This window comes from Leptidea sinapis, chromosome 16, assembly GCF_905404315.1.
Source record: "Leptidea sinapis chromosome 16, ilLepSina1.1, whole genome shotgun sequence".
Taxonomy (NCBI): domain Eukaryota; kingdom Metazoa; phylum Arthropoda; class Insecta; order Lepidoptera; family Pieridae; genus Leptidea; species Leptidea sinapis.
This window is the reverse complement of record NC_066280.1, coordinates 3398197-3411987: the sequence shown is the minus strand read 5'-3', so window position 1 is coordinate 3411987 and position 13791 is coordinate 3398197. Positions and strand designations below refer to the sequence as shown.

Sequence of the window (13791 nt, the reverse complement as noted above, 5' to 3'; positions counted from 1 at the left end):
TCATCCTTTGGGACTTGCCCAAAACTAGGCATAGGCTGTCCTATGGGTACAAGACAACGATAATACAATATACTTACTTAAACATACATACATACATATAAACATCCATGACTCGGAAACAAACATTCATATTCATCTTATAAATGATTGCACCTACCGGGATTCGAACCCGGGACCTCTAGCTCAGTTGGCAGGGTCTATAACCACTGGGCTATAGGGGTTGTAATAAATAATATCGTCCGATTATCATTTTTACCGTACAGTATGCTCTATTAAAAGCCATATAAATAGGTAAAAATATATTGGATACTAATATATGGAATTATTGACGGCCGTTCCCAATATTCAGTTCATCTCCGGTTGTGGCCTACTTGAGATAAAAATCGTAACTATCGTTGACTTTTACGTCCCAATAAAGTTATCGATGTATAGCTTATCAGCGATAGAAGTTTGTATGGAAATTGCAATGCACGCGTCCCAATATAAGGCGATAAGAATGACTTATCGGGTATATTGGGACAGCTTCAGATTATTTACAGCTAATTACTGACAAAAGAAGGTAGTAATTTATCTCTATCTGTAGAGAGTACATTGGGACCGGCCGTAAGTTGTTTAGCCGACCGCGCGCTGTTACGTCATTACACTACATACACTCATTATGGTGAGAGCGGAATAAAACAGTATTGATGTGATAACCACGTGGCAGGATACGGGAGGAGGACTCGGCGCGACTGACGGCGGAGTACGAGCAGATGGTGGAGGGGCTACGAGAAGCTGCCTACGCGCGGGAGACCGACGCCATCTTGGGGAATCCCGTGCTACCCGACGAAATACTCAACGGTATATATTGATGGGATTGGAGAATTAAGGCACTCAAAAGTCACTGTTCTTAAATATATTTCTGTGATCTGGTGCTAAAAGAGCCAATATCAATTTTTTTTACTCGTAATAGTGACTTGAATTGTTATAAAAGGCATTTATTTTCTCAAAATTGATTCCTTTAGATTTCTTTTTGATGTCATTTCTAATATACTAGATACTACTACCGCTTTGGAAACAAACGGCTCTCTGAGAGAGAAAAAGCGGCGCAAGAAACTTTCCCAGCATTCTTTTTTTGCGATCTTTTTAATAAAAATATACAATATAGTTCCAGGCTGTCCGATCACTTAGATATTCAGCTGTGGAGTAATAGGATTTACGACAGAGCCATTTTTTTTATAAAACATTTAAATTTATTTATAGATAATGCCTGAACAGTGGGTGGGACTTTATTATAAAAGTGCATACAATTACCCTTTAAGCTATTATGTATCTTATGAAGCCTACTAGAATTAGTTACAAGTAATCCCTTATTTCTAGTGTTATAATAATGAATATTAAGAGCAAAAAGGTGACGATTTTTGTGAACATATATTAAATTTTCATATATGTACTGACAATGAACAGTCATAATATTTATTTCTTTAAATTTTTCTTTGAGAGACTGTCTATAACCAAGCTGATATATAGCACGAACAGCTCTCTTGCAGAGCAAACACTATATCAATGAATACACTAGAACATAAGGAATTGTTTGTTAATTGGCTTCATTGGATACAAAATAGCTCTCAATGGTAAATACATCTATAACATTCTATAATAGAGTCCCAGTTGCAATTCGGTTGTTATCTATACGTAAAATTATTAATTTAAAGTCACTAAGTTAAATTGCCGGCTAGATTATGGGTACCACAACGGCGCCTATTTCTGCACCAGTGGGAGGCTCCTTTGCACAGGATGCCGGGTAGATTATGGGTACCACAACGGCGCCTATTTCTGCCGTGAAGCAGTAATGTGTAAGCATTACTGTGTTTCGGTCTGAAGGGCGCCGTAGCTAGTGAAATTACTGGGCAAATGAGACTTAATATCTTGTCTCAAGGTGACAGGCGCAGTTGTAGTGCCGCTCAGAATTTTTGGGGGTTTCAAGAATCCTAAGCGGCACTGCATTGTAATGGGCAGGGCGTATCAATTACCATCAGCTGAACGTCCTGCTCGCCTTGTCCCTTATTTTCATAAAAAAAAAACTAAGACATCATTAAGAGCAAAAATTTATTTGGGCGTTTTAGCACCAGACCACAAATTTAATCATAGTAAAACTAACTAATACAGACATGGTGCTTACATCAACTGGCTACCGGAATAGAAAAAGAAAAGAAAAAGTTGCCATATATACAATACATGGTATTGCCAATTATTAGTATAGAACTAATTCAAAGATTATTCATGTAGGTCAAAATATGACACTTAATAATGTCACAGACTATTTACCAACACTTCGGAATAGTTTTAATAAGACGAAGGTGCAAAGATCTCATTGCAGCTATTAAAATCAATGCTTACAGCTTTATTATTTTGAATTTTAATAACAATTTTTGCAATATTTGATTGATAATTGCAACAAAAATACTGTTTCAACTTACGTTTAAAAATATCAATGTAAATCATTACTTATTAGTAGATGGTAGATTATTATTACTAGATAATAATATATATATTATATTATTACTAGATAATAATAATCTACAAGATAGATTATTAATAGGTGATAGAGATTAATTATTACAAGATGAATTAATCCACACACACAAAAAAATAAAGACATTTCAACATTAGTCCTAACTATAGTTTCAAATTTGGAATAATAATAATAATATTGACACTTTTTACACAAATTATCTTGCCCCAAGTTAAGCATATATAGCCTGTGTTATGGGTTACAAGACAATGATATATTTAATACAATATACTTACTTAAACATACATATATTCATATAAACATACATAAATACATTTAAACATCCATGAATCGGAAACAAACATCTATATTCATCATATAAATGCTTGCACCTACCGGGATTCGAAAATATAGAATATCAATAAGATAGTTGCAAATGCAGTAAATATCTTACTTGCTACGTAGAAATATTCACTACTCGTAGTAGACAACGCAGTTCTAATAAATTAATAAGTGTTACATAAAAAAAGGCATAAAAAGGCATTTATTTTCTCAATATTGATTAGCTTAGAGTTCTTTTTGATGTCATTTCTAATATACTAGACACTACTACCGCTTCAGAAACAAATTGCGCTCTGAGAGAGAAGCGGCGCACGAAACTCTCCCACCATTTTTAATTTACATTAGTTTTCATAAGAATTATGATAATTTACTCGTTTCAGTCAAATGAAAATCTATGTAGTTAAATCACGTATCGTTTACGCGCAAAAAAAATTTATTTCATCTATACATCTGTACAATCTATACATATAAATAAAATTGGAGTGTCTGTTTGTAATATTGAAATAACCGTTTTTTACTACGTGTATATGTATGAATATATATACGGTACTTACACCAAAATAATATTTTTTAGAATTCTGTCTGTTTGTTCCGGCAAATCTCTTAAATGGACCGATTTTGACGGGACTTTTATTCGCAAGTAGCTAATGAAATAATGAGTAACGTATTATTTTAGAAAAAATCTTTTGTTTTAAAAAATAAAATAATTTTGTAATGCCCAAGAAACGGTCTAACTCTTAAAATGATTTATATGGCAAAACAACGTTTGCCGGGTCGGCTAGTATTTCATATAATTGTTATTTGTACTAATATAAAGATCAAATTAAATATATATTAACCCCCTTATTCATAATAGTCTGCTAACTTAAATCATTGCTAATTCACACTCTGTCTTCTTCTATTGACCTAAGTATGAGAAAAAACACTCCTTAGCGGCTGTTTTAAGTTAGCGGACCATTATGAATAAGGGGGTTAATAGTGGCAGGCATATTTTTGCTAGTGGCAGACTGTCTAGTGGTCAGAGGTCATATTACTTTTTAATAATGATAGAAAAGAATGTAAGTAGATGTAGTACTAACTGTATCGTATCATTTTCTGTCGTTACACTTTTTACGGACCGGTGGAGGACATTGAACCTTATCACAACTTCTATCGGAGTGATAACAAAATTATGTTTTAAAAGGCATTTATTTTCTACAAAATTGATTGGTTTAGAGTTCTTTTTGATGTCATTTCTTATATACTAGATACTTTTAAATAAAACACTTTTAGAGGATTAAAACGCTTGTAACTGTTTTTACATTAGTTTTTATTTGCGTAAAAGTTACATTTTTAGTTTAGCTAACCGGACGTTTCAAGACCCTTCCAGATCTCGCTTTCAGCGGGACATCTGAAAAAGAAAAATGTATTTTTTACGCAAAAATCTAATGTAAAACAGTTACAATTAAACGCGTTTTAATCCTTTAAAAGTGTGATACTCGCGTTAATCAAAGAAAATACTATGCTATATACTATTACCGCTTCGGAAACAAATGGTGCTCTGAGGGAGAAGAAGCGGCGCACGAAACTTGATTTTGATTGAATATATTTGTTATTTAATTTGTAGAGGTGGTGCCCGGTAACATTCGCAACGCGGAGCACTTCCTGGGGTTCCTGCGGCGGTTCATCGAGTACATAAAGACCAGGCTGCGGATACAGCACGTGGTTCAGGAGTCTCCCGCAGGTCAGTTAGCCTTAGGCAGCGTCCCCAGTAGGCAAACTGTTAGCCGCCGACTGAGTTAGCGGCGTATCGGTTTAGTACGCCCTTCCATATATTTCAAATAGAGTGTTCACAGTTTGCTAGTTTTGCGCTCACTGTACGCAGTTTGCAGCGTTACGCGCGCCGACTATCTTAGTGAGCGGCCGACTCCCACCAAAACCGGTTCCAGTCGGCGGCGGCGATTGGTTGTTCGCCGGGCGTAGTGACTCAGTTTGCCGCAAACTGATTATTCGGATAGTTGGAAAAAAGCTATCATCGTGTTAGGACGTGTTTTTTTGCATCGCACCTAACCAATCTCAACACACACACACATCACTGAAAATCCAATCGTGACCAACACAACCACTCCCTTCGTACAACAAAAGTAAAGTGATAATTCAGTCGGTCGGCTAAATAAGCGGCTAACTCTTAACAGTTTGCTTGCGACGCACGAAAATTGATTTGAGTCTGCAGCTAACTCAAATTTCAGTTCGCTGCAAATTTGCGGCTCACTCAGTCAGCCGCTCACAGTTTGCCCACTGGGGACGCAGCCTTAGTTCTTGAACGGTTTCATTTATGTTCAAAAACATTTAATCTTTGCCTTGAGGCTGATGAAATGCCTCTTCATCTCCTCTGCGATTGAGGCCCACAAATGCATAAGCGTAACACCATGGCTACATCCTGATCCCAGATGCTGTTTGTAATACTCCCTTCAAGAAGATACTGCAGGGTTTGAAGAATCTATAAGTATGAGTGGCGAACACAATGGTTTAATTCTGGACACGGTGTTACTAGGACTTGTTAGAACTAGACAAATAGCCACCCTCTCCAAATAAATAAATCTTTTCTTATAGAATCAGACGATAAAAAAGCGGGTTACCTGATGAGTAGTGGTCACCGCTGCTTCTTTCGGCCTTTCATGTTATTGACCTGCAAATTTTTGGGGTATGTCAAGAATCCTGAGTTGCACTGCATTTTAATGGGCAGGGCGTATCAATTACCATGATCCGAACGACCTGCTCGTCTCGTCCCTTGATTTCATAAAATAAAAAAAAATTTAAAAAAAGCTGATGCTGGGCTGAACCAAACCAGAGATGAAAGTTATAGCTTCATATTATGTTGGCCTGACCTGCATGACCTCAATCCGCAGGCAGAGCGCTAGAATACAATTGAAATATGGGATATTTCTGATTCCCAGCATTCCACTTGTAGGCGAGGCGATGATCCAAAGGGATATTTAAAGTGGTTAACGCGCTAGCTTAAATATACTAAGGGATTAAGGTTGAAATCTCGATTGAAGATACGGCATCTCAAGTTCTATCGTCGGCATACTAATGCATGTTGGAGAAATCCATCATACCAATATGATATTATGCAAGTTTATGCAAAAAACAATAGTGTAACAGATAGCATACAGCCGTGTTCTTACATTGAAGGATCCTAGGGTAAACCCGTAAATTGTAATTCTGATGTAAGTCTAGTCTAGTCTTTCCTTTAGGAAACATCAAAATTTACGGGCTTTAATGTCTAAGTAACGACCGTTGATTCACTTGGAAAAACTCACGGGAGGTCATGGAGTTTCAAGATATGCGCCTTGTGCCTTACCATACCAAACTATCTATGGACTTCGTTTTATGTGGTCATGTTATATCATGCTGTCGGTTGTTGATCAACTGGTGATCCTTTAGATATACCAAGTGCTTGCGGTTTCTGATCTTCTCCATATTTGGTGTGTTTTATTATCAGAATTAGAGACGAGACGAGCAGGACGTTCAGCTGATGGTAAATGATACGCCTTGCCCAATACAATGCAATGCCGCTCAAGATTCTTGAAAAACCTAAATATTCTGAGCGCCACTACATTTTGCGTCACCTTGAGAATTAGGTGTTGAGTCTCATTTGCCCAGTAATTTCACTAGCTACGGTGCCCCAGATCGAAACACAATAAAGCTTACACATTACTGATTCATGGCAGAAAAAGTATTTAGAGCAGGGTAGGTTACTTAGCTGAAATCCAACTGTCACCTACCTATCTAATAGGGAATAAATGCACTGTTTGTTATTTTAAGTAAGAGAAACGAAACAACGGTTCGCAGAATAGTGGACTCTACTTAGAATATTTTTTAATCACAAAGAGACACATACTAACTTACTGAGATAATATTTTTCCAGAAAAAAAAACATATATACCACATGACACTTCAGGACATGACACCATGGGTTCGTCGGCAGTATTTTGCCATTGTCGTCAATATTCGACTTTAATCATGCAAACTAAATGGCTGACTTTTTTTACTACAACAGGTCAGATAAGACGAGAAAGATCTTCACGTTGGTAAATGATTATGACGCCCCGCACTCGTCTAAGGATTATTTGAAAAGCCAAAACTGAACGGCGCTGCGATTGTGTTCGTCACCTCGACTGAAACATGAGATGCCTTAGCCTTTGAATCTGTAACTCAAATCCTGTATAGTGGAGTCTCATACCACATATACCGCATATCTCTGCCAAACCGTTTTTTATGACAATAAGGGACGAGTCGAGCAGGACGTTCAGCTGATGGTAATTGATACGCCATGCCCATTACAATGCTTGGCCAGAATTCTTAAAAAACCCAAATATTCTAAGCCACACTCCAATTGCGCTGATTAAAGGTCGATTCACACATATCAGTGAACCCACAGTTCCGGCACAGTACCGCATCAGTGATAATTATTCTTTCAAACATTCTCTATGGATGTATTCACACTTGTCAGTGTCAGTGTCGTCTCAGTACCGTCAGTGTCAGTGCCGGCACCGGCCATCACGGACGTGATCGGTGACGACGATATTTTCTCACGGATCACTGACGCCGCTGCATCGAAAACAAAATGGAGGACGAGGTGTTGATTGAATTAGTTCGTGAGAATACTGTTTTGTATGATTTATCTCATGCAAAGTATATGTCCTCCTTCAGATTCTCTTAACTTCCATGCTTCATGTACCAATTTTCTTTTTTTTCCTCGATTCTCTTCTTCTTCTTCGTCTAAAGCAATGGCTATCATAGCTAATTCTATGTTATTGAAGAGTGTCATCAAAACAATTGACGTCAACGCTAGTCTGAAGGGAACGTCGTGCACGAAGACCCGCAGAGAACTGTACTGTGCCTGATATGTGTGAATTGAAGCACTGACGCACCACTGTAGCACGGATACGGAACTGTAACGGTACTGTGCCGGAACTGTGGGTTCACTGATATGTGTGAATCGACCTTAAAGATGTTAAGTTTCATTTGCTCAGTAATTTCACTAGCTACGGCGCCCTTCATACAGAATGTTAACACATTACTGCTTCACGACAGAAATGTGTTGCCCTGTTGTTGTGCCCATAATCTAGCGGGCATCCTGTGCTGTGAGCCTCCCACTGATAGATGACAGATCATGAATTTGGTTCCTTATTTAATTCCAAGATGGCCGCCGGGCAAATTATCAGTTCATCTATATGGATATGATTTACAATGTCCTCGAGCTGGTAGAGAATGAATTGTGGATCATTTTGAAATCCATGATGCCGTCCCGTTAAATATCAATGTGTGCAACTGTGTGTGCCCCACTCCCACCCCTCGCGTGACATAACGCAGGGTTCCTGAAGGACGTGGCCAGCCGCGTGTGCATCGAGCGCAAGCCGCTGCGGTTCTGCGCGTCGCGGCTGTCGTCGCTGCTGCGCACGCTGCGGGTCCCGGACCCGTCGACCCTGGCGGCCCTGACGCTGGTCACGCACCTGGCCACGCTGGTCTCCACCTACACCAAGGGCTTCGTGGTCATCATCGAGCCCTTCGACGACAAGACGCCCACCGTCTCCAACCCGATCCTACACTTCTCGTGAGTATCACATTTGGACTCGACTGACCGACGTAGGTCTCCGACAAAATATCCTTGACATAAAACTTATGTAGGATTTATATTAATAATATCCGGACGACCGAGCCTTGCTCGGATTTTTAAGAATGTCCAAAACTTGAACAAAAAAAAACTAACAGAGACATCTGGATTCGAACCTGGGTCTTCTGCGAAATTTACTTTTGTATTCTAATGTTATTATAACTGTTTCTCATTAAAACACGGATAAGACTACATTCTTTAAAATTGAAACCTAGCTAGATCGATTTATTGCCCCCGAAATCCCCTGTATACTAAATTTTATGAAAATCGATTTTCAAGAATCTATAATCTTTAAGTATATAAGACCCTCGCGGAACCTTGTCATATTAACGTCTGCGTGACGTGAGCAGGAGTCAGACGTCAGTATGCAAACGGCAATGTTGATAGATAAGGTGTGCGTGGACTCGATGCCGATGACGTCATTAAGATGGCTGCCTGTCCCAATCTCAACGCGCTGCTATTATAACGTATTAATATAATTAAGCGTCCTCATGGAAATTTTATAGTTGTGATATGACACTTTAAATTAATATTTCTGTCACATTTATCGATAAATACTTAGGTATTTCGCAAATGTGTGATACCAAATCAATTTCCAGATCTTAGAATCTAAATAACTCCTAAATTTATTGGTTTTTAACCAACTTCGAAAAGAAGGAGGTTCTCAATTCTGACATTCAAACGAAAATGGGTCATTTTCACAATTCCTTCAGTATTTTTTTTTTCAGTTAAAGCCGTGGATTCGTTGATTTGACACGCCCACCTTTTTACCTGATAAGTAAAAGCTTATTTTGATCAGAGACTACAAGCAGCGTCGTTTATTGAGCGTGACGTATGGACCAACCATCAATTCGCCATTCTTTAGTGGATTAAACAAGAAATAACATTTTCGCGATTATATTTAATATTTCAGATGTATGGACTCGTCAATAGCAATGCGGCCGGTCTTCGCAAGGTTTCAGAGCGTCATCATTACTTCAGGTATTTACTCATTCAATTCACACATTAAATATAAAAAAAAAATACTTATGTACTTATACAATGAAGAGAACCAAAGTCACTGACATAGCCCAAATGATTGCGAAACTGAAGCGGCAGTGGGCAGGGCACATACTTCGGCAAAAGTCCTCGAATGCCGATCACGTACCGGAAGAAGTCGTGTTGATAAGCCCCCCACAAGATAGACCAACGATCTGGTCAAGATCGCCGGAATACGTTGGATGAGGGCAGCCCAGGACCGGTCGTCGTGGTGATCTTTGGAAGAGACCTTTGTCCAGCAGTGGACGTCTTCCGGCTGATGATGATGATACTTATGTAATCATAACACAATATAAAAACAATTCGTTGCTTTTTCAGTTCAATCATTTATCTATTACCGTTTTCTGAAATTATGTCAGAAAAAATAATAATAAAAAGGAGTGGTAAAATTTAAGTGAAACATTAATTTGCGCTTTTATTACTAAAACATTTTTGAAAGATAATATTATTATGTTTACAGGGACCTTGTCACCTCTGGACATGTACCCCAAGATCCTGGACTTCAATCCAGTGGTTATGAGCTCGTTCACCATGACTCTCGCCAGGCCTTGCTTATTGCCAATGGTATAACATCTTTATTTTTAAGCGATAGTTATAATTCATAAGCAAAACCAATGTGATCTTAACTTTTCACCTCGCTTCAGTTTCGGATTAGCCGTTGTAAAGTATATTGCATTCATTTGTCATTTGGTTTTGTGAATTGGCGGCAAATCTAAAACTCTTGTTACACGTGAAAATGAACCTAACGCGAGAAAATTTTCGGTCAACGAACGTAGCAATCTCAATTATGATCCCCGTGAGGGACGTCCTTTAACAGCAACTACTGAAGATAACATCAGTGAGTAAACATTGCTAAAAGCCCCGCGTGAAACAGGGCCTTGCATACATCTACTCGCCTAAGCCGTCGCCGTTCCATGTGGTACCTACGATATACTAAAAACGATACACATCGAGGCTGAATATGTGATAAACTGCCGTGCACGGTCAACGGATCGATAGTGTTGCCGAATACGTCTATTTAGGTCAAGTTATAAGTCTCGAGAGGAGCGGACAGGAACGTGAGATAAAGCGACGTATTCAGTTGGGATGGGGGGCTTTCGGCAAACTTTCCGACGTGTTCAGAGACAAAAGAGTACCTTTAAACCTCAAGCGCGGCACATTGGAACAGTGCGTCTTACTCGTAATGTTTTATGGAGCCGAGACTTGGATGCTGACTCGGCAGCTCGTCCACCGACCACAAGTCTCCCAAAGGGCTATGGAAAGAGCTATGTTGGGGATTTATCTACGCGATCACGTTCGGAACACCGATATCCGCAAGAGAACGGGACTAACTGACATAGTCTACCATAGCCTCTAGGAAGTGGAACAGGGCGGGCCATATTTGTCGTAAATCCGATGAAAGATGGAGTAAAAAGTTGTTAGAGAGAGTTCAGGAATGTTGGGAGACAGCCAGCAAGATGGACGGACGATTTCATGTGAGCGGCTGCGAAGGATTGGATGCGGAAAACTCAGGACCGCACAAAATGATCTAAAATGGAAGAGACCTTTACTCAGCATTGGGTAGATGAAGGTTGAAGAAGAAGATACGAATTCTACCACCTATCGCTACAATAGACAACCAAGTCTTTATTCTGCCATATCGTATTTCAGCCGAAGAGATGTTGGAGATGAAGCGAGCCCTCTCGACCAAAAGTAGTCTTTCTTCAAAATACAAAAGCAAAACAATTTGTTATATTTTTAAAGCCCTTAATAATGATAAATTACACAAATAAAATTTGAAAACAAAATTTATGAACCATGCGGGACTCGAACCCGCGATTTCTCGATATCTATGAAGCCACAACCTGAGAGTTGAACAAAGCATACAAAATTTATCAACGATACGTCACTCGAACGGTGGGCTCAGTTGGAGTTCGAGTGCTCACTCGCGCGGAACGCGAGAGGTCACGGGTTCGAGTCACGCATCGTTACAATATGTTATGTTTTTAAAGTGATAAACCTCACTTCTAGGATTAACACACAAATAAAATTTGAAAAACAAACAACATATTGTGTAGATTTACAAGAGCGACATCTCAAGTCAATTTCCTAATATGCCAATATTGAGGTTGAGCAGGTTATCAACTGTAAAGTAGATCCTGTAGATGAAGCCACAACCTGAGAGTTGAACAAAGCAAACAGAATTTTATAACGAGGCGGTACTCGAACAGTTAGCTCAGTATATTCACGCATCGTTCATAAATTTTATTTGCGTATGCAAAAGCAAGTGAAAAACCAAGACCTACCAATATTCACAATTTTTTTTTATAAATGTTTATTATAGTTTGCAAACAAAAGCTATAAGTAACATATTATGAACAGCAACTGCAACATATTATCACCATTTAAGTTCGGTGAAATATTTATTTGTTAAACAGGGCTTATAGTAATTTATTTGCCTATTGAAATACTTACCTATAATTGTCTTTAAATAATTAGCTAAAAAAATTAGAGAAGAAAAGGAAAATACTAGATGTTTTGAGTATAAGTTTTTAACACATTGTTCTCTAGGCAGACCAAGGGCCAATACCTCACAGAATTTTCTACAGGCCCCGCGCTTGCTTAATCAGGCACTGTCTTGCTTATGAAACTTACTCCACTTGACTACTTAAACTTTGAGTCTGGTATTACGATAAAATGCCTATTCGTTGTTTGTAGTACCACAATCTAGGACTAATCTGGGTCAGAACACAACTATTTCTAGGCTCTGTAGGTCATATAACTCACTGGCCAAATCGCAGAACATTGATTTATTCATTCCGCTTGCTCAATATAAAAAGATAATACTTAATTTATACATGTGACTAAGAAACTTTGTCCTATAAGCGTATTGTCGTATATGTGTTATAAGTGAATTAACTCATATCCATAGTTATTTTATTTGTTTATTTTTTAACACCAACAAGACAAACACTAACAAAAGTATAATAATATTATTACAATAAATAATAAATTCTAAGTTGTGGCTTAATTATAGGTGTTACACACATTTCAAAAACATAGACACAAACATATTTAATTAAAATGAATGCAAACATTATCGGAATATTTACAAATTGAATTAAACGGAAATAAATAAGAAATCAATAATATTATATAATAATTAAAACATGCATCATTTCACAATTATATAAAACAGACTTAAACTTATCAGTATTTATAAATCATTTGAATAAAATATACTTTTATTATATTTTAAGTTTAAGCATGTAAAGAGTGTAATTTGTTAGTTGCCCAAATATATAAATAAATTAAATAAATATAAAACATAAAGAATTTAAATGAAATACTTTTTGAAGGATTTAAACCCCTAGGGGTTAATCAAAGTTAATTGGATTTGTTAAACCTAGCTGCATCGTGTTTTTCAATGTAATTACATAAACTTCTCTTAAAGAATTCAATGTTATTTGTGAAACTTTGCAACCTGTTTATGAAACTCAATTTGTATGTTTTATGAATATTTATATTTTTATAGATAGTATCCAAAGGCAGCGACCAGGTAGCGATATCGTCCAAATACGAGACGAGAGAGGATGTCGCTGTCATCAGGAACTACGGCCTGTTGCTTGTTGAGGTAGGATTTTGTTTTATAATTTTGTGGAAATATAAAAGAATTTCAGCAAGCGGAAATTTATAAAGAAATTTAACAAAAAAGCAACCGACTTCAAAAAAGACTATTTCAAATTCCATAGAATATGCACTAAAAAGTATAAGAATAATTGCATATTTTTATACAATCTAATTAATATAATTTTAGTTACGATTATTGTTATTTTTGTAATCGGTGACCTCCCGCCGCGGCCCCGCTCTCGTCTCTCGCCCCGTCGTGTCGCGCGTGCGACACAAGCACATCTCACCTATAACTGTGTTTGTAGTTATAGATCTACCTTGGCTGACATCGACTTTAAATAAAAAGTATCATCAAAATCGGTTCACACAGTCGATAGTTCTGTGATAACAAACATAAAAAAAAATGCCAGTGGGAGGCTCCTTTGCATAGGAGGTCGGCTAGATTATAGCTACCACAACGCCACCTATTTCTGTCGTGAAGCAGTAACGTGTAAGCATTATTGTGCTTCGGTCTGAAGGGCGCCGTAGCTACTGAAATTACAGGGCAAATGCCCAGAGACAACATCTTATGTCTCAAGGCGACGAACGCAATCGTTGTACCGCTCAGAATTTTAGGGTTTTTCAATAATATTGAGCGGCACTGCATTGT

The 13791-nt window shown here is 37.9% G+C and overlaps 1 protein-coding gene across 4 annotated transcripts in view; it reads left to right on the top strand.

Moving 5' to 3' along the window:
* LOC126968796 (general transcription and DNA repair factor IIH helicase subunit XPD) overlaps positions 1-13791 on the top strand; it is a 32020-nt gene that overhangs the window by 9651 nt on the left and 8578 nt on the right. For all 4 annotated transcript variants that reach the window (XM_050813903.1, XM_050813902.1, XM_050813905.1 and 1 more), the window contains 6 exons: positions 707-840; positions 4443-4559; positions 8195-8435; positions 9409-9476; positions 9994-10097; positions 13048-13146. In XM_050813903.1, the coding sequence (XP_050669860.1) occupies positions 707-840; positions 4443-4559; positions 8195-8435; positions 9409-9476; positions 9994-10097; positions 13048-13146 (763 nt within the window). The remainder of the gene's footprint in view (positions 1-706; positions 841-4442; positions 4560-8194; positions 8436-9408; positions 9477-9993; positions 10098-13047; positions 13147-13791) is intronic.